Below are 21,816 nucleotides of genomic sequence, written 5' to 3'. Positions count from 1 at the left end.
CTATGCAGGGCTCAGGGAGAACCAGTAGTTCAGAAGGAGTTGCAGTGCAGAACCAGTAGTGAAGGACCTCTAGTGAGGTTAGCTCCATGAGGTTCCTTTCTGGAACCGGAGTTTTGTTAATAGTGAAAGGTCATTGCTATTTTAACTGGGTAGTGTTGGGTGCAGTGGTTGTACGGCAAACTCCAACCTATCTGAGTGCTCAGTAGGGAATCATACACATTAGTAGGGGTGGAGCTGGTACTAGGGTGTGATTGAGCATGGGTCTCTACCTATATGAAAGGCAGGCATCAGCCTTCAAAAGCTTGGTACAAATAATCTATATTTTAATATAATTACATAGGTTCCATTCCCCTTCTCACCTCATGATTTGCATGATCTGAAACCATTAGCTGTTAAATATGTAAGTTCTAAGCAAAACTTGGTATTGCCTTTATAAATGTCTTATGGCTTCTGTAAGGTCTGTACTATCCTCTTTTGTTCTCTAGATGCTCTGGAGATCAGGTAATTCAAAAACGATGGGTATTTAGCTTCCCAAAATCAAAAAGAACCCCACTTTCTCTATTAATTTCTATTAATATTTGTCTTAAGGTATTGAGATCATGCTGTGTGGGTTTTTTTCTCACAGTAATTATTTATATTTTTGCTTTTATGACTTTTTTATGACAAGGGGCAGAAAAACATTTTTTCAGGTATCAAACACAAACTATGTACTTAACATTTCAGATAAGTGTTTTCAGTAAAAATCCAACTTTTTTTCCCAATAGAAGCTTGGACAAGTCTATAAACCTTTTATAACTTAATGAATGTTTCACAACAGATGCTGATTCCCTAGGTAAGCAAATCTATAGTTAGTGAGACACAATCTTCTGTCATGATTTAAGTTTGTTGAAATCAGATTGAGACTTTCCAGACTTGAGTGGTCGCATTTTTCATAGCTTAACTGTAAATCATCTTTCACTTAGAAGATTTAGAGACAGACTGAGGAGCTAAATCTTTTAGTTTGCCTTCCTAACTAGTAGAAGCCATTAGATGAGCCTCATTATGGTGTTTCCTAAAGGATTAGATAAAACAGTTTTGTAATGTTCAAAGTAGGACAAATACCATTACAAGTATAACAGCTTTATCCCTGTAATGATTTAGATGTAGAATTAGGTGTGGTTGGAAATTGCTTGGATTGACAGAATTGATAATCCAAGTCTTTAGCTATGAAATTAATAGTAATAAATGATGCTGCCAATAATACATAGTAAAATTTTGAAAGTTTTAACTAAAATATGTTTATTCTGATACCACTCAGCAGCCAAAAAGTGCAGTTTTGAGTGTCAGTGCTGGACGTTTCAAGACTGAGCTCTTTCTGATGTCAATGAGTCTACTCACAAACTAAATATTTAGGTTAAATGGCCTTTGCTTTGGAAATTCGTGTTATTTAAGCCATCAATGGTCATAATTGCTGTATGGGATATACAAGTGAAGACTGGGACCTTTCAATACAAAATAGGGATTCAGTGGCTGTTAAGTTTTAATACTAATGACAAAAACAAGATATTGGCAGTTCTGTTTACTTTTTTTTCTGTATTGAATGTGTTTCAGCTGAGACTTTGACTCCATTCTTTTTGATGTTCTAGTATTAAAGCACTGCTACTTAGGAATCTTTATTGCTTATTCAGGTTTGGGGTTTTGTTTTTATTTTTCATTTAAATGGTGGAATACCCCACACTGAAAGTGCTGCTTATTTGGATGTATTTTGATTGTCTGCTTTTAATACTCAATTTGAATTTTTAGTGGTATTAAATCAATTTAATGCAAGTTCTTGGTTAAAGAAATGTGAATTAAATATAATAAAATTTCTCTATAATAAAAAGAAGTTTGTAACACAAATGTAGATGTTATATTAACCCTAAAGCAGAACCAAGAATAATCCAAGAATAAGATAGCAAATTAAACTAGAAGAACAGGTCTTATGTAGTAACTTTCTACCTTGATATACTGTTTAAAATAAGAATGTTGCTTTATGTGTGTTGTACAGCAAAATCTGGCTGCGATAAGCTCCAAATTCAGTACTCTAAGGAAAGACTTTTGGGGAATAAATATAATCATATTTTCCCATTATAAGTTCTGGAAAATAGCAACTAAAATAAAATTATCCAATGCATTCATATGGATTTCCCCCCTGTAAAATGGTAGTGTAATTTATTTGCAAGCTGCTTTTGTTTTATTTTTGATGGTATAGAGGAGCTCTTAGTATTATGAGCTTTGTCTGATTAAGTGCGCAAAATGACAAACAAGGTTGTCCTGTGCTCATCTTCTTCCTTCTTTAGGCAGATAATCACCTTTAGAAGCCTGGATCCTATTCAGCTACTCTGTCAGTCAGCAATACCAAGACCCTAGTAAGCCGCATTTATCAAACTAAACACTTGATCTGTATCGGCACATCAGCTGGTGGCAAGGTCTGAGACACAAGATGAAAGTTGCAATTAGGATTTAGGAGGACATTTTATTATCTGAGATTTGGAATAGGTTTTCTTAGTTAATCCAAACATCTTTCCACTCAGATATGTTGACAGAGCCCTTCTGTACATGTACTTACTTCAGCTTAAGTGGGAACTCCGATGGATGTTGCCAAGATTTAATACCTCTAAAAGGGGAGTACTTGTCAAGGGCAGGACACCGCGGGTGGAGCGAGAGCGGTGCCTGTGCTCTGTCTGTGCAGGCTTTCTTCAACTGATGTTCAAAAGCCAGATAGTGCTTCTGGGGCAAATTTTTACTGTCCAAATTTTCCAGAAAAACAAAAACTATTCCTTAGTAAAAGCCAATTAGTAGCCTAAGATTACAATACATCTCAGCAGCTTTTATGTGCACGTAGCACGTGCAAGTCAGTAGGTTGTGTGTGAGTGCTGTACGTGCAATGCTCAGATTATTACAGCGAGGGTGCTTTTCCCAAAACCTAAGGGGCAGACTAAAACACCTTTCTGATCCTCCCTGAAAGTGCCTCTTTAGTGACAATGCATTCTTTTTCTCATTTGCATTTGTAACCCTAACTGAAATATTCCTCCTTTGTACACGAGAGGGACTGGCATTTGTGGCCAGTGACAGAGCGAGCTGGCCGGGTCGTAGTCAGAGTTCCTGTGCCATTCGAGCCACCTGGCTGTATCGAGACAGCCTCGTTGGGCTGCTGCTGTTGTCTCAAGCTTCTGAGTGTTAATTGTTCTGATTTGCTATCGTCCAACAAGATGGAGAATATTCCTGTGAAAAAGGAACTCTGTAAAGATTTCATCTTCACTTTGTTGTATCAGTGTAGAGCACGCCAGATTGCATTTGCCATATCTTTGGTGCTATGATCTCTCCAACATTATTTGTGAGTTTCTTCTTATTCTACTCTATTTGAAATGGTGAAAGGAAAATATGCACGGATCTCCAAGTTTCATCATCAGTATACAAATTTAAGCATGTGAATTGGAATAGTGGCTATTTAAATGTTCACAGTAGTCTCTGACTTCATAAATGGTGGATGACCGAGAGAGACTCTCTCACAAGTGCCAAGGTTATCATACTAAGTGAAATAGTTTTTCAAATTTGACTGTGACATCCAGAGTAATGCTAAAGGTGAGGCAAAGTTCTTCACTTTAGCTATTGAGTACAGATGATATTCTGGACATAGTTGTACAGTGAGGTGCACAGTGCACAGTCTGAACAGCAGAGGTCCTCAAGACCCAGCTGTTCATGCTCAAGTGGAAATTTTACAGTAATTACATTCCATTAGTCATTTTATGAAACAATTTTACTTGAGGATTTTGTCATGCAGTTAAACAAAATGGTCATCTTGTTTTCCTTAAATATTTTTTTTAATTATCGTGAAATATTATCTGTTATTATTTCTTTTGCAGTGTTGTAGTAACATTTGAGAAAAACACTTGGAGGGTGTAAATATTCCTCCATCAAGCCTTTTGAAGAAACATACGGCAGGATTTTAGCAAAGCAGTTCCTGTGCCTCCTTTGTAAATAAAGGGCAGTGCTGCTGGCTGGAAGCATTATTTTTTTAAAAATATATTATTGGAAAACATGCAAGTATCTGAAATGTTGTAGTAAAATGTAACTGCTATCCAGAAATGGTCAGCTCATGTTCAATTAAGATTGTAATTATTTTTTACTTCACTGTAGAGATACTCAAGCAAATTATTTGAATATATACAACAAGTAAAGAATTTGCATGGTCTATTGAGTTTATGGGCTTGGACAAAACTTAAATATTTATCTACTTGTACGGTTAACTTTATTACCAGCCTCTTATTTACAGAAATATCTTAAGAAAGACAATGGCACGGGCATGAAATTATAAATATTGAGAGGATTTTTCCTTCTACCTACTCTACTGCCTGAGCACCTTAACTAGTTGTGTCTGGCCTGAAGCCCCTTCCAACTTCATTGCTGTTAACTTCCCTGTAACCTGGACAACTAAGCTCTGAGTAGAAAGCAAGAATATAAGTTAAAGTAGCTGCAGTTTACTTTAAAATATTTCCCATGATTAACAGACTTTTAATGGCAGGAAACGCTGAGCTTTTGGCTTCGTCATTAAATATGCTGGAGAATAGGTTTTGTCCTGTAGAGGCTGCTAGTTTTGTCTCCACTCAGAATTATTTCTGAATTGTCTCACTGCTTACCCATGCTACTAGTTTTGACTTCATTGGCGATTCACAGGTTTTCAGAAGCGGTGTGTGGGGGGGAGAACATTTCAGGCTAGTTCACTACTGTCTTTAACTTGTCGTGTTTTCTGGAAAATCTCATGATAGTGCCTTTTTGTAAAAGCTCTCTGAGTGATGGATTAAGATCTGTCTTGGATTTTACATGGATTAAGTTTTAAATTAACATAAAAGAATAACAATGTGAATCAATTTGATCAAAGAAAAAGTGTCACTAATTATTTAAACAGGACACTTACTACAGAGGTTTAAAGGTAAAGAAGCGGATTTCCCTTGCATGTGGATCAAATCAGAAGTATCCCATAATTGACTCTTTACAAGACCTTGCTGCAGCGTAATGGACTAGATATTAAAGCCTTAAGTATTTAAAGCTAGTTTCCGTCTTTCTCTAAATGGAGGTCTACCACTAAGAGCTATTTTACAAGTCTGACACATTAGCTACATCACTGTGAAATACACTGGGCTCTGGCTTCTCTGGCTCGGAATTGCAAGAGCTTTCAATAGTTAAATGGTGTGAAACGGGTAGCATTGAACCTGTGAGAAGGAATGAGCATCCTAAAAATAAATTCCAGATGGGGATGTCTGTTGGAAAGGAGTGGAGATAGTGGATGTTACTTTTTGTAAGCATTTAATCAGTTCTCTCTTTGCCACCTATTTTTAATTTTGTTGGTGCCTTTAGCGAAAACTCACCCTCTGGTAACAATAGCTCATAGGGCACGTGAGCTGTTTTCCTTTCTGGGTTCTGAAGATGTAATCTTCTGCATTTATTTCTGTTTCAAAACTGGATCGGATGAATTCATTACAACTAAAATACTGTGCATGAAACTAAACAACTAAACTATTACAACTAAAATTTGTGCATGAAGGAATGTTGCATTTTCTCATCTAGGAAGCACGTGTCAGCTTGGAGGACATGCATTAAAGCTCTTCCAAAAAAAAAAAAAAAGATGCTGCCACCCTCTTGTCCAGTCCTTGTTTGCACAAGCAGTATTGCATGACTTACACTGTCAAAATATTAGAAATGTTATTTCTAAGGCAACAGAAGGTAATACAGTTTATCTAAGCTTATATAAACAATCACAAGTAAAACAAGAAAATGAGAGACTGTAGATACTCGCATTAAAGAGTTTGCAGGATTGAGCCAGTGCTTTTTATTTTTTTGTGTGTTACTAAATATAAAACTGTGTGTTACATTAGGTAAGATTTCTGTCAATATAAGCTTTTATTTGTATTGATCTGTGTTTAAACTGTTGCTGTGCTTTGCACTAGAGTCGATGAACATCTTCCATGCTCTTCATTTTCCATTAATCTATGCTCCAATAGTCTCTCCTGCCACGTACCCCAGCCTTTATCCCAGGCTTCTCCTTTTCAGACAGCCCTATATATGTGGTTCAGTAGTGGTACATTCATATAAGAAGGTTGTGTGCTTTATTTCTTAATAATTTTCTTTTTGTATGGAAATAACTCATATATAAATATTCCCCTACCATAGTGGTTTATATTATATATACTTCTAGGAAAATATTACTCGGAAAGCAAAATAATCCTTCACATGATCCAGAATTTACTGTTAGATGGTTTCTGTCTTCTAATGTCAGGTAGAAACTGAATCATCCTGAAATTAACTTGAGTTCAGTCTGGGAACACTGGAGCCTTGTGAAGGAAGAAATTTGGTCCCATACACAACTGAAAATTTCAAAAGATTTCAAAATTTGAGTATGTTATCTTCAATTTATAACATCTGTGACTTCAAACCAGAGCTAAACAATACTAAATTAATTATATTTTTCACTTTTCCTCAAAATAACCTTGTAAATATTAAAGCCACAAATTATACTTTAAAATGAGACTGGACATTGACTATGATTACTCTGAAAGACTGTTTCACATAGAAAGATCAAAGTATGCTGCTTAGCTGTTTCAAAGGAGAAATACTTTTTAAAAGTTAGTCAGAAATTTTGGCTTATGGACTTAACTGTTCCTTTTTGTGTAGGTTAAGCGAGAGAGCCAAGTTTTCAAGTATTTATTTTAACAATTATTCCTAGGCTGGTGATCTTCTCCGAGGAAAGGACCTCCCATATTTTGCTTAAGCCATGTGTTCGTCGTGGGAATGCTGGGGTTTCTTCATTCAGCTGCAGTCGAGGTTTGAGCAGCTAATAACAAGTAGCTTAACAAAACCTCATTTTTTATATTTGGCAGGTTGACATTGTCTGCCCAGCAAGACTGCTGCTAGGGTTAGAGTAATATTTTCAGAGAACACTGGTTCTGCAAAATGATTTCAGTTTGGTGCAGTCCAACCGCATACATGATCAAATGCACCCAGCTGACCACATCCTCTCCAGCCCTGGCAGTGCGGGACAGAACCCATCTTTTCATAGTCTAGACAGGACCTGAGAAACAGATTTATCTTTTTTTCTGAGTGATTTTAGAATTCCTGCTGTTCCCTCTGCTTGGGGTTGCATTCGGACTCATGGTCTGCATCCCTCAGTTTTTCCCTGATGATTCCAAAATGCAGGTCCTATGGCACATGCTTTTTCCAGTGACCTTCCAACTTTCCACATCCTGCTCCCATATCGTAGCAGAAATACTCTGGCTCTTGTGTTGCTTGGACTGTAGGGGGTCTGCTAGGTTGTTAAGCCTTTTACATCTTGATGGTGAAAATTGCATACCTTTCTTTAAATCTAATAGTCTAATAGTTAACACTATTTAAGAAAAATGTGTTCACTTAAATAGTGTCAGAAGTAAATACTTAGACCTTCAAGGCTCCCGAGCATCATTGCACCCAGAAAGGGGCCTGTTAGTTTCTGTTTCTTCCACAGAAACTACAACCAACAAAACTCTTAATTTGTTTTTAAATCTTATTTTTCAGTTGTGAGAGTTCTGCCTGAATTACTTTTCCTGGGTTATCTTTCCGTTACACCAAAACAAATATTAAAAAAAATAAATAAATCAAATTTCCATTGATTTTCTTACCCAGGAAAGCAGCAAAGAGCTAATAAAAGGAGGAAGGCTGGTCCAAAGAAAGCACTGTGGCTGATGTAGATTTGCAGAGCTGGTCTGTGGAGCAACAAGAGCTGCTGTCAATCTCCTTCCTTTTCCTCATTTGCGAGGCACAGCTGGGCATGTACCCATGCTGGGGCTCCATTTCAATAGCATCTAAATAGAGAGATTTGACTTACATAAACATTAATTTATATTTTACAAAATTAACCTAAGTAACCAGCAAGAAACATATGAGACTAATCATAAAGAAAAGTCTGATCTCCACAGAAAGAAAAATAAACTGTCTTGCCAAAGGCTCTTTCCCCACACATTGATACTTTCCTTCAGCTCATCAGGTTGCATCAGAACTGATTTTATATTTTTAAAAAATGAATGTTCATGTTTAATCGTGCATGTGTGTATATGCTTAGGGCACCCAAAAAGCTTACTGAAGTAAATAGCCAAAAACATAATAGGTACCATTTGTTCAGAAAAGATATGAAGGCAGGAGTCAGGACCTTGTAGTCCCATTGCATGACAGAAGTTGGCCTGAACATAACCTCCGTTACCAGAATATTAAAAATACAGCAGTTCTTTCCCTTATCTTTCCCTTATCTGTCTGGCTGTCTATTTATCTACCTATCAACATGAAACGAGCCACTGAAAGGATTAGCTCAAAAGGTATGTAGATATGCAGACTTGAAAGACATGTAGACTAAGTAGACTTAATAAAGTAGCAACAGCAGAGTTTGTACTGCATTTAAAAATAGCATCAGTCATACCTGGTGAAAGGTGTGTATCTGTACTAATGATCTAATTCAAGTCGAAGCCAGTGCATTTGTCTCACATACCAGGTGTAATTCCACAGAGAAATGCTGGAGCACATAACCACCGAGATGTTTCTTGTCTGTTGTAGACCATAGGCAGTTTAGCTAACTCTACCAATTGGTCCAGCATGAAAAGCACAAGGCTGTATAAGCATTGACTTTCTTATGAATTTGCAGCCCTTAAAAAACTTCTAATTGCATGATTATTGATGTGTCCAGATATATCCTTTTTAAGAAGTGTTCATATACTGTCTTGCCATCAGCTTCCATCCAATTCTTGACTTGTATTCAACTTTGTGTTTTGATCAATACGGTTTCACTCCTGTCTTAAATCATTATGCAGAATTTTGTTTTTACAGGAAGTTCTGTAGAGAATCACAAAGGCTTTCAAATCTGAGACAAGCAGCCTGCTTGTGATTTGAAATGAAACAATGCCCTTTTTTGAGCTTTAATTTCTAGGCATTCTATAAATGCTCGCAGAATCTACCAAACTAAGCTAATGTAAGTTCATGAATAATATCCTCAAGATGTAAGTAAAATTTTCTTGTGTCTTTAAGCTTTAGACTCTTTCAAAGACTGCAGCCACTTAGTATGCCCCAGGCTCTGCTTCCCTCGATCCAGCGTACCCTTTAGGACATTAATTTAATTGTGTTAAATTTCCTAGGGGTGTTAATGGAAGATGTTGGAAGTAAGGGTATGAATCTTGGTTCATAGTCACAAATGTTTTATTTCATCTCCAGATATTATTTTTAAGTAATGTGTAATTTGGTTTTCATTTCCTCTCATTTTTTATTTAAAAGAAAAAGCTTTCTGCATTATTATTTGCTGTTGCAGTTAATCTACGCATTAAGAGTAGGAAACTTAATTTTATAGCGGAGGAGGCTTGCATGCTACTTGGAAAGTTTAATCCATCATCCTTTGTTTGTTTGTCAGCTGTTTAGGTTTCATTCACTTTGAGTCAAAATCTTTTCTCTCCAACTTGTGTGTGAAGTATGAAATAAGTTCAAGATGTGTATGTGTGTGTATATGCGTGTGTTTCAAACTCTATTCTGACAGTCACAGATTAGTTAATTTCTTTCTTGGTTTTCCTGAAGAACGTGACTGCAAATCAAGAAGCTTGGGATGGGAAAGACATCCATAACCCCCTATCTGTATTTGGAAATCTCAGGTTTAAAACGTGCCATACGGACAGATCAGATACAGAGCCAGCACATACCATTTGGATGGCTGTTTTGAACACTCTCATCTTAGATGTTTCTGACAAAAAATGGTTCTGTTTTTTCACGCTTTCCCCTCCTACTTTCCCTTGTTAAATATACGTGTGTTCTAAATGATGTCAGTGGGAGGCTTCTAATATAGGTGACTAGTTAGAGCATTCACCTGTGAGTAAAACTGTCCTGTCTTTTTTTTCCTCCAGATCAGGGTTATAATATCTCAAGTTAGGTATAGGATTTATTTGTATGATGTTTCAGCCTTCTGAAATTATTTTTAGTCCTTTACCCCCACAACTGCCATTTCCTTATTATTGCATTCACAGCAGATCAATAATCTTTGTGCCTATGTAAACTGGTAGATTGTCCAACATATTGCTCAAGGTGGCTCCTTTCTCCAGTTGTGCATGGGCTGATCCATAACCGTAGCATCAACAAGCTTCCAAGGATGGTTTCTGCCTGTGGCTTTCAAGTTGAAAGCAGTGCCCACCTGCTCAGTCTTGCAGCTCTTCCCAGCCACGATACCTTGTCACTGTGCGAGAAGTGCCACTCGAAGGGATCAATGGCAGAGGAAACTTCCTGTCCCTTGGCTGATGAAACCTGCTCTCTGTGCGGAGCTGAGTCCTTGCCACGAGCTTCAGAACACTGCAGACTTCAGTACTTGGTGAATCCCAGCTGTTGCTTTTCATTGTAATCACCCAGAAAGAGGGTACCGAGAGGCTCCGGAATGAACACAAAGCATGGCTCAGCCCATCTGCCCCAAAACCACGTGGCTGAAGCAGAACAAGATAAAGGAGGAATCCCACCATCAAAAGGGACTTGTTAGGGCAGAACAGCCGACAAGTGAGTACCGCAGCTGTCAAATACTTACTTGCCACATCCAGTGTATTTCTGCTCTTAATATTAAAAGTGTGTCAGAATTTCCATTATAAACCACTTATTTTGTGGGTTTATAGCTTTGCCATAAAAATACACCTTGGGTTGAATCTTGGCATACAGCCATTTGGCGACTTCTAACACAATATTAATTCAGAACATCCAGACAGTGTTTTTAAACACCAGTATCTGAAATGTTGGTGCTTCTTTTTTTTTCCTTTTCCTTTTTTTTTTTTTAACACCCCCCCCCCCCCCCCCAAGTACCTTGTTTTATGTAGGGCTTGCAGAAATCAAAGATGGGCAGATGTAACTACAACAAGAGTCTGAAATGTCTAGAAGTCCTCTTCAGAAACGAGGGCCACCTACACAACTCTCTGGCCAGATGGTAAGGCTGGCTGCAAAACTACAATGAACTGACAAGGTCACTGACTTGACCGGCAATCTGGCTGCTCTCACCCGGAAAGTTTACCAGAAGACAGTAGAAAGCAGGAAAGTTTTGACCAGCCTGTAACTTACCTGCTCATATGAAGCTAAAATACCGGGTTTTGAAAGAAATGAAAGAATGAAATGACAGAATCTTAGGTCATATTTGAAGTCCATAGGTCACATTTGAAGCACCTAGCTTAACAAAAGATTGTCAGCCAATGAATGGTAAATTAGGAGGAAAAGTACTTGTAATTTGAAATTTACAGATAGATCAGCTCAGAAAATATAAAAACTTCTTCTTCTGAACTATGGGTTTCATAAGGAGCACATCTGGTCTGTTCAAATCACGGCCCCGGTGAATGACTGGAAAGATGGACAGAAACGGGGGCTCCTAGCAGCCAAATCCTGTAACTCAAGTACTGTTTATAAAATGAATGATGAAAAGGGGCGATCCTAATCTGATCCCTGGCCTTACTGTACAATTAGGAAAAGTGATAATCTTGGTTTGTAAAACAAGGAAAATTGGCAGCTGTGGAAAAATTAAAGGAAGTAGTTCAGTTAAATATTAGACTTATGAAAAAATTGGCCATAAAAGCTGCTCTGAGGCTGGCCAGGACAGAGCCTCAGAAATGTCTAGGGAAAGTTCTTCAATCAGTTCAGGAAATGTGAAGACATGAAGCTGAAAGTGCTGAGCTCCAAAGGAATGAGGATAAAGCTTATAGCTTTTCTCTAGATTTGGTCAGTTTACTTTTTGAATGTATATTAGGATCTGTGAAATGAATAGAATAAAGTACCATTTCTTAAACTGAAGTTATTGGACTAGACAGGCTGAAAAAGGATAAATTAGCGGCAAGCAGAGACAGTGACTGCTGGGAGACACGACACGTCCAAAAAGTGGGAAAATTGGTTTTGAAAATTAGTCCTCTGCTTCAGAGCAAGAAATCTGACTGAAATGATGGATAAGCTAAGAAAGGATTTAGATTTCATTATGGCTAGTAACATGGTAATACCTGCTGGAAATATTGTCTTATGAATTAAATCTCTGGAAATTTTCTTGAGTTATGTGGCCCGGGTGAAGCATAGCATCTGCAGATAACTGATTTGCAGTGTGCAGATTTTCCTGGTACAGCAGCAAACTAGTACAGCAGTTACTTGTTGCAGTACGTTTTCACCCAAGTAAAGGTAGAGTGATAGAAATCTTATTTTAAGGGTCATGCCTTTGCAGAAGTCTTAGCTGCTAGTGCCCTTGCGGGTTTGAAGAAGAGGTTAATTTTCTCTGGCACTAAGAAATTTAAATTCTGAATTAATTTAAATGCAGAGCAGCAGCATGTTCTCAGGGGATCTCCTTGCAGCCTGTGGAGGCGTAGGTAGGTATACTTGCTCTAGCTTTATCCCATCTAGCACAAGGAACTCACTGTGAAAATACAACGGCTGAGAGATCGATGCCAGGTACAAAGGTCGACTCCGTACTTCCAGACTATGCTGGAACCGCGAGCCTCTGCTGAGGTTAGAGTCGCCGCTGCTGTTAGTACTGGTGTTAACAAGGATAAAGAAAGCACGGCTGTGCCACGATCACAGCTTTGGCATACTGTTCAGATTCCCTAAAAGTTTTTTTGCAGTTAAAAATCAGTTCTCTAGATCCAATAAATATACAGCCTGCACACAGTGGTCTACCACAGATTGATTCTGAGGGAAACCAACCCATTACCCCGCACCTCTCTGTTTAGCAAAAGCAAAGCGGTAAGAAGTGCTACTGGGCATCAAGGAAATGAACTGGGATGGGATAAGTGAGCTTTCAACAGTTTTTGGACCTCACTCACATTCTGATTAAAGTCAAATGGTGGCCCGACCAGAGCCTGTGGAGCCAAGTAACAGGAAAAGGGGGAGGGAGCAGCTTTCAGAGCAGGACGAGACCTACTGCAATTTAAAGAGATGTCTTTTGGCACAACACCTGCTGCACTGCAGAGGACGGGGAAAAGGTATCATAGAGCATGCCTGTTCCACATTATCTCTAGATGATATCTCGGTACAAAGTGAAACACTTGAACAGGAACTGATGTAGTTGCAAATGGTCTGTAATATGCTGAAAGTCAGCAACCTGAGATCAAATCCAAAGACAAGTGAATCATTGCAAGCAGAAGTAATTAATTATGAGTGTGCAGCCAGCCAGGGAATGGTTTTCACAGACAAAAAGAAAATGGAGGCAGGGCAGCCCTGACCAGCTCTCCAGACAATGGCAGCCAGGTAAAAGGTTTTGGTTTTCTTAAGGATTACTGCTTCTGCTATTTCAGACAGTTTATTTGCGGCTTTGCTAATATTGTAAAACCACTGCATAAGTTTGGTGAGAAGGAAACCATTTCAGTGGCCGGTATGCTGTGATTTAACATTTTCAGTTTTTAAAGAAAGTGCATGTAACTGCTCCCATTTTCGCCTCCCCACGTTTCAGACACCTTTCAGGCTGCGCCCAGATGCTGGCACTTACGGGCTGGGAGCAGCACTGACAGAGGAAATCAAAGGGCTTGAGAGCATGGTGGCTTATTACAACAAAAAGTTTATGTTCTCAGGAGAGAAATTAATATTCCGCTCAGAGAACATCTGACAGTGGTTAAATCTATAGAACATTTTCACTGCCGTTTCTCTGGAAAAGGATAAATGGTTTGGACAAAGCCTCCGCAGGCTGCCGGGGCCCTGAAGGCCGCACTGCCTCCTGAGCGCAGGGAGCGGGCACGTCGCGCTTGCACGGGCTGAAACAGGCTGGTGCGTGGTTTTGTCTGGAGACCATCGTCCCAGGGCCACTACTGACACTGCCAGGGCAGGGCAGGAGGAGCAGGTGGCAGGGACAAGCGGCACGGTGCCCTGTTGTCACAGTGGCTGTCCTCAAAGTCTGCCTTCCCCCGGCCAGGGAGCTGGAGCCGAGGGCAAAGACATCCTCTCCTGTTATGTGGCAGTAACAGACTTTTTGGTAGTAAATAAGCGGAACTGTACTGAAGAAACACACGGCTTTGTCATTCGTTATTTTCTCCTGACAGAAGTATGCAGGAATAATTCGGATTTTGTTAATTTGTCAGTGTTAAGGAGGTATATTGCCATTACATTCTCCTTCTCTACTGTTAGACAGAAGTAAAGAAAATCTGTACTTTGATAAAAGACATACAATATGATGTGGTTGAAATACATATATTTTTATATTTCTCTGTAAAATATTGCTATGGTTTCTTTCACCTGTGTGAACTAAGTAATGGACTGATAATTGTCTTGCTATGATTAAACAAATACTGTGAAATGTTGAGGGCTTTTTTTCTACAGCAAACTGATTCAGTGTTAAAGTTATTGCACATAAAGCCATGCTTTCCAAAGCATGTCTTGTTTTTCCATGCTTGAACCATCATGGAGCTGTCATGTTCCATTCCTAGCGTCTCCTTGACGTGCAGCAACAGACCGTGACAGCAGAGTTACAGCAGTAAAGGCAAATAAGGACATGGTTTTTAGAGCATTTATTTTAAACACAGATATCTGCACTGCTGGACATAATAGGGAGCTAAAATCTGAAAGGACAAAAGCTAGCAAAGTGGGTTCTTATGAATAATCTCATTTTAATGGAGTTGTTTTATTTGAAAGCTATATAAAGCTTTCTTCAAGCAGCAGGAGGGATCAAACACTGGAAAATCAGTTCTGTAAAGATTTTCATCACTTTGTTAAATCTCTGTTGAATGAGCTTGAATCTAAGTCAACAGTACTGCTATGTTACTATAGGATATCCAGTAATACTGACCTGTATCAACATAGGAAACCTTTCATGAAACGTAACGCAGGTTGTCTTCTGTCTGTAAGCTGTTGACCTGATGGGGACTGTAGGGGAGACGGTTTGAGGTTTGTTGGTGTTTCTGATTTGTGTGACTCGTCTCCGTTCTCATGTCACCTTTATTGTGCCTGCTTAGCTACTCAGTGTAACAGTTCCCTTAGCGTGCCCTGTCCTCCATGGGTTCCTCGGGGTGGAATCGCTAGGTCCCAGGTAAGCACATGGAGCTCACTCTTGCTTGTTCTTGATGGGCTTGCTGCAAGACACGGCGATGTGTGCCATGCTGAACGTCAAATATAGATGATTTCTTCTGGATCCTTTTAAAGTCCGTTAATCTTTGCAGAGCTGGGACTTTAGTAGCCCATGGTCAATTCCAGCAAAGTGCTGAGCTCCCTCAATTCAAAACATCTTGCAGAATGAGGCCAAAGACTATGAGTTAGGAAGAGGTGTGAGGAGAGCTTTATTAGTATGGCACATATTTAACCCATAGGAAAACCCACAAATTTTACTCATTTTAAGTGTATTTCACACTTTTTGACTATTTGAAATAACCACATTTGTAAAAACTTCTTTTAATGAATAGAGCTCTTTATGTATAAAGGCAACTCTTTTTTCCCCTAAGTACAGTACTTTTAAAATACTATTTCTTTTGTAGGTCTGGCTGCTTCCATCGTCTGTTCATTATTGCTTATTGCTACAGAACCCTAAGAACTGAAAACAGGCAATTTAGATTATACTTTATCTTAAAAGATTTTGCTGATCCATAGATGTATACATCAGGACTAATAAGACAGATAAGTATTTTGCTATTTAATGCTAACTGCATAAAAATACTCTGGTGTAAGTGGCGAAGCAGTACGATCTTTGTGTATGAGTGGAGGGAAAACGCTACCTGGTTACAAATTCTGGCCCCACTGAAGTCAGTGGGGGTTCTGCCATTTGCCTTCAACAAAACAAAGGTTTCACCGTTACGTTTAACAGAAATATTTCACTGGGACTGTTGTCAGAGTGCTAGTAAATATACCATTTTTAAATCTACCTTCCTTTCCACATATGAATGTTTGTTTACCTTGCGTGCACTTCATGGTAATTTGATACAAAAATTTATCTTCAATTTCATTTTATTTCAGGTTGGTTTTGAATTGGTTCATTTTTTATTTTTTGTGCATTTAGAGAACCCACATGGCAACATCTGGGCTAAAAACATGGTAGGGGAACGTTCACATATTTTGTATTGCTGGATTTTAAACTGAATTAAAGAAAAACAGAAATGAAAACATTTGCATTTGCTTATGTAATTAAAAAAAATCATATAAAGCTGGGCCCAAGGTAGCTCAGTGTATCCCTTTAATGAACACAAACCTTCACCTTTTTTGCAAGCACACCGTAACTGGAGAGACATACATGTCATATCTACCATATCAATGTCATTTTAGAGTACGTAAAAAAAAACCACTCTATTTGTCTTAGGAAATATCGAAAACTTTTATAGGGAATTTGGAAAATATTTTTTGGCTAGCATGAAAGGTAAAATCCTGCAGCACAAAGTACAGACATGGGCACAGAGACTGAACAGACGGGCTGCTGTAAAACAACCATTTAATAAGGCATTAAAATGCCATCGACTTGGACACATAAAAAAAAAGCTATGAAAACAAATGCCTTTCAAATAATTAGGATCTTATGCTTGAGACCAGTGTTGATCTCTATGCAGAGATTTTCCTGCTGAAATCAGACCAGTCTAAGTCTGATCGTCTAAGGAAGGAATTAGCAGCGTATAAATCGGCTGCTGCTTGAGATTTTTGTTTCTGCCATACGTAACCATTCATATAAATGATCGCTTCAGACTTTCTATCTCCTCCTTTCTGTTTCCTAAAGTAGTTTGGAAGACATTTAACTTAGTATGCCAGAATAATTTTTTAATTGAATCTCGGGTTTTTATCATGAGCGTGTGAAATGGTTGAATTACTAGCTTTTACTCACACTGTACGAGTGAATCTGAGCCAGGCTAACAGATGCGGCCAGAAATAGCAACAGAATCCATTTCTGTTCTCAAAAACATAGTATGACTTTGCTTTCACTTGAAGTAATGTACTTGTATTGATTTTAAGAAATAACAGTAGTTACTAGTGATAGCTGGTGTGTATAATAAATCAAAATTTTATAAAGTTATCCTTTAATGTAATAAAAAAAATCAAGAACAACTTTGTCACCTATGATGTATGCAAATACAAAAATAAGAATTAGTTGACCGTTCATATCTGTGTATTTAAGCCTGGCTCACTGCTGTCATGGTAGTCCTCATTTGCATAGCTCAATAAAGCCTCACTAATTACAAAGAACGTATTTGGAAGGCTGTGCATCTGTGATAATGGAGTTAACATTATAAAACAAAGTAACGGGGAAGTTATCTAAGAGATGAGTATCAGATTCTCAACTTTAAGTTGAAATTTAATAATTTTATCTCAAAAGTAGTGTTTAATGAGTATTGCTTTTTTCATATAGTAAACTTACTGTTTTGATCTCCATATTACTGCAAATTAATGTCAATAATCCTGGATAAATTAATGTATGTCCCTGTTGTATTTTCATCTTGTTTCCTGTTCTGTCACTAGTCAACAGCTAACCCCTAAGGCACATATTTTTAAACTTCTAATCTTTCTTTCAGATCTGTAATATCAGAAACTCTCAGATCTTGTGTTTTTAACATAGAACTGGGTCACATGATGAGAGTCCTGGGTGTAACTTTCATAACCCGGCAGAATAGGAGATCTTTCCCTTGATATTGTGATTTCTTCTATTAATCAGTTTTATATGACTTTCTGCTAGCCGAGTTTTTAAAGGTGTGAAAACTTGCACTACAGAGGTATTTTATAGATTGCAACCATAATTTCTGAATGAGATTCTAAATAACTGGTCTGGTTATAAAGCTTTGGGCACAATTTTTAGGTTCCTGTGAATTACTGTTAAACCTGTGTTGCCATTTGGCTAGAAGTACATCCCAATTAGTGACCCTCCTATCTAGCAGTAGCAGTATGCAAGTGATATTTTTTTTTAAGTCAGTCGTAAATGATTAGTCCAAAAGAGTAGCATAAAACTTCGAACTAGTCCCCTGCAGGAGTCGGCTGGAGGAAATTAAAGGATCAACAACACAAGGGAAGCACTGAGGTAGGATTGTTCCAGGCTGCAGCCACAGGCTTTCACATGCACTCAGGAAATTGACTTCATCAAAAGCTGAGGATGCAGGCGCGAGGATGAGGAGGATAATGCAGGTGATGATTCTAAATCATGGCTCAATATCACATCGCTTTCCAAGGAGAGCTTTCCTCCCCGCCTCAAAAAAAGCAGGTTTTCTCTATAAAAATTGAATCTTCTCCTTATGAATTAATAAAAGTTCAGCACAAATCTGAGCTATAAATCTAATATAACTTAATAAATAATGAAGACTCAGTTTCCCCAAAATAATATCAGTTGGATTTTTTTTTGCAGAAGTAAGAAATGACTCCTCATAAGCTTCACTGCCCGTCTCAGAACGTTACCGCCCCATGTGTGGATTTGTGTGTTTGTGTGAGAGCTGTAAAACAAAGGACTCCAGAGTGCATGGGACTTACAGGCTGGCAAGGCAATTTCTTTAATGTTTTTAAGTAAATTCGTGCTGCAGAAATTTGGATATTCTGGGCCTGTGATGAAGCTGAAACCTTTCTAGTGGAGCAGAAAAGAATCAGAAGAGGGGAAATGCATAAATCTACATCTGGAGCCAAGTATGCTGGGAAGGCATAAAGAGATGGGGGAGCAGGAGTGCCAGAACAGGGCTGAGAGCGCGAAATTCCAATGGGAAAAGTGGGAGAAAGAAAGAGGAATGTCCCAGGAATGAAGCTCTTACAATGTTCAAAACTTTCATCGGAAGTAAAACACTGGAAGGCTATAATCCAAATAAGGAAATTAGAACAAAAATTAACAATATTCAGCTAGTCAGATGTCAAAAGAAATAGCAGAGTTATTGGTGTTAGAGGTTATTGCCAGGAGGGAAAAACTCAGCATGCCCTGGGTAATTAAGCTTCATTGGAGAGCATGGATCCCTTCTCCAGGTAAGAAATGCTTTTATAACATGGCATCTTTTGCTATTGTAATTAAACACCATGGGCTATTCTGCATATGAAGTCTTAAACACTTTAGTCCTTTATCACAGGATTTTACTGGCCAGGCATATGTGTTCTTATGGCAAAAAGCATTGACTGCTATAAAAAAAGAAACCCAAACATTTCTTTTTATTACTTGACTTGCTGTATTTTTATATATATTGAGCCAAATTCATCCCTTGTGTAGCTCAGTTGAAGCCAATAAGGATAGATTTGGCCCATGTCTATATGAGAAAGGTGGTGACAATTAAAATATATTGTTTAATAATGAGAGCTATGCTAGTGAAGTGTCTTTGTGTCTATGAAATTATATACCACGACACCACATTGCCAGTATAGACTGGGGCTAGCAAAACACATAAGACCAGTTTCTGATGGAACGGTAAAAGCACTCTGACTTTTATTATTATGATTAAATATCACAAAGGCATTCGAACAAGACTAATTTAGGTAACATCTCCAGAAGTCTCATTTATAGTGTGGTATTTTGCCATGGTGCAAGCCATTTTAAAACATTTCTCGAATGTTATTATATGTGGCTATCAAGGATAGTATGACTGGCTGCTATTAGCAGTAAGTAAAAGAACAGTTTTTATTTCATTTGTACTTTAGTGATTTTCAGTAACACTGCAAAAGGAATGTACCCTATTAAATGAAATGTGCGGACAGCCATTATTATCACTTTACACTGGTAATTCCCAGTGGTTCCTCTGTGTGAGGCATCACACCAGCACACGAAAGACGTCATCGATACCCCAAAGATCTTCAGGTCTTGCCTGTTTAGGCAGTGAGACAGGCAAAGCTTATTGCCCAGGCAACCAGGGCATCTGTACTGGCAGCCAGAAACCATAGCCCTGACTCCAGGCCTCCACGTGTGCTGCCAGAACAGCAGGCTCAGCAGCACGTTGCTTCCTAAGTGTGCGAGCACCGGTGCAAAGATCTCTGGTTCGGAGGGGGGAAACAACCTGGGCTCCCCCTGGCCAGTGCTCAGGGAAAGTCGGTGCCCCCAGTGGCCCCCTGCTCCTTTCCGTCTGCTCTGACCCTTCGCAGCTGCCTCGGGGCTCCCTGTCAGTATGCTTTAGGAACAGGGGTGGGAAAGGTCAGAGGAGTAAGAGGACAGGTATTTTGTTGACCCAAGAGCTGCGCCAGCTCTTGATGGCCATGCCCAGGAGGCAGCAGAAGGCAATCCCTCGCCCTGCTCAGCTAATGGACTCCAGCAGAAAGAGGTATCCCTTAAATGAGAATAAAGCTATAAAATACTGCCGACGCAATGAATTGCTCAGTTTGCCTAATGCTACTGGTCCTCTAAGGAGTCTCTGACCTCCCAAAAATAAGGAGAAAGAAAATGCAGAACAACAACAACAACAAAAACTTTTACTGTAGTTATTGCTCATTCTGAATTTCTTTTACAGAAACCTGACCTTTTCATTGAATTGAGATAGTATTTTATTAGAAGAAAGCATGATTCATAGAGTTGGTGCACTTCAAGATCTGTGCAAAGGAAAACTGGGAAGGACACAAAAAAGCTGGGCTGTGGAAAACCATTGCCACACAACAAATCTCAATCTGCACGCAGAAACAGCACAAAGGAAGAAAATATTTCCAAGGAAACATCTGATCATAGCATTGGAGCCAAGTAAGGAATTACTAGTATATTAGCCTTTCAGGAAAGGGGCATGCAGCGTAAGTGGTAGGAGAATACTCTGTCATTCTGAAATTAATAGGATTTTTTTTATTAGCATCAATGTGATGATAACGTCTGGCCCATGTATCTAAAATTCAAACATAACCAAAGAAGTACTAAGAGATCCTGGAGGGAGGGGATGTTTAGTCCATCCTAAATAGGATAACAGCTTCTTTTCTCCTTTTTTTCCACCTTTTCAGAGACCTATTTTTCAGGCTATATAACGTGTAGCTGGGTTACCTGCATTTCTTTAAATATAATGAGACAGAAATGGTTAAAACAGGTGAAGTTGGGGAACAACCTAAACCTCTGTACATAACAGCAAAGTTGCTGACTCCACATTGAGTGGTATCTCCGTGTGTAGAGCTCATCATCTCACACTCATTTGTGTCCTGTGCACAACTCCACACGGGTTGGCCGCGTTGCTTAGCATGCAGAGAGCAGTGCACGTGTTCCGCATCAAAACCCTGATCTTCAGACAGCTCGTATCCATGTTGCCAGTTGCTTTTGCTCTTTGGCAAGAAGAAGGTTTTTGTTTTATTTTTTAATTTTCTGCCTTTCTCTTCTCTTTTTAGTTTTCAAGTTCACGTTTTTCCTTGCATTTCGTTCCTGGCTGCTGACTTCCTACTTCCTGTTCTCTTCCTGTTTGTGGATGAACATTGATTTTCAGGCGATCTAATTAACTGCTTCCCAGAGGTGAGTAAATATTATTTTCATGTTGTGCATGAGAGAAGCAAAGCAAAAATTAAGTTGTCTACTAATGGCTGTAGACTGAATCATTGCAGAGTGTATTAGCATTTGTAAATCCTGAACTTCCCTGGAGTTCTTAGACTGCAGTTGAGGCCGTTTTCCTTTTTAAAACCACAGATAAGAGTAAGAATACAAGTAAATAAGGATTTTTAGCTTTACATATGTTGATTTGTGTTAGTAGTTGGTCTGAACAAGGATTTAGTAGTGGCTCCTTTGCATCTGTAACTCAGATTAGCATTTGTGAAGAGGAGAATGAGCTAGCAACAGCACACGCGGTCCCTTTGTGCTTTAGGGGGCATGCCCTAGTATGGGACATGCAGGTGTGGTCCTCGTTTCTTGGGGTTCAAAGAGCTGCAGGGTATTTATATTTCCAGGTTCTTGATTTAATGTTTCCAGCCTCCACATTTTCAGATGAGGTTATAGCA

At 38.8% G+C, this 21,816-nt stretch overlaps 1 protein-coding gene across 8 annotated transcripts in view; it reads left to right on the top strand.

Annotated features, from left to right (window-relative positions):
* Nucleotides 1–21,816, top strand: part of BRIP1 (BRCA1 interacting DNA helicase 1) — a 122,949-nt gene that overhangs the window by 95,174 nt on the left and 5,959 nt on the right. For 6 of the 8 annotated variants that reach the window (XR_013941189.1, XR_013941190.1, XR_013941191.1 and 3 more), the window contains 3 exons: nucleotides 15,474–18,906; nucleotides 20,370–20,593; nucleotides 21,217–21,337. Coding sequence is in view for 1 of the 8 variants with exons in the window: in XM_080563008.1 (XP_080419134.1) it covers nucleotides 10,119–10,133 (15 nt within the window). In the remaining 7 variants the exon portion in view is untranslated. Of the gene's footprint in view, nucleotides 1–10,118; nucleotides 10,149–15,473; nucleotides 18,907–20,369; nucleotides 20,594–21,216; nucleotides 21,338–21,816 lie in introns of those variants that run through there. The other 2 variants (XR_013941193.1, XM_080563008.1) reach the window with 2 other exon arrangements.

The sequence above is a fragment of the Anser brachyrhynchus genome (genome assembly GCF_964034855.1).
Source record: "Anser brachyrhynchus genome assembly, chromosome: 20".
NCBI classification, from domain to species: domain Eukaryota; kingdom Metazoa; phylum Chordata; class Aves; order Anseriformes; family Anatidae; genus Anser; species Anser brachyrhynchus.
This window is presented reverse-complemented; position numbering and strand designations above follow the sequence as displayed.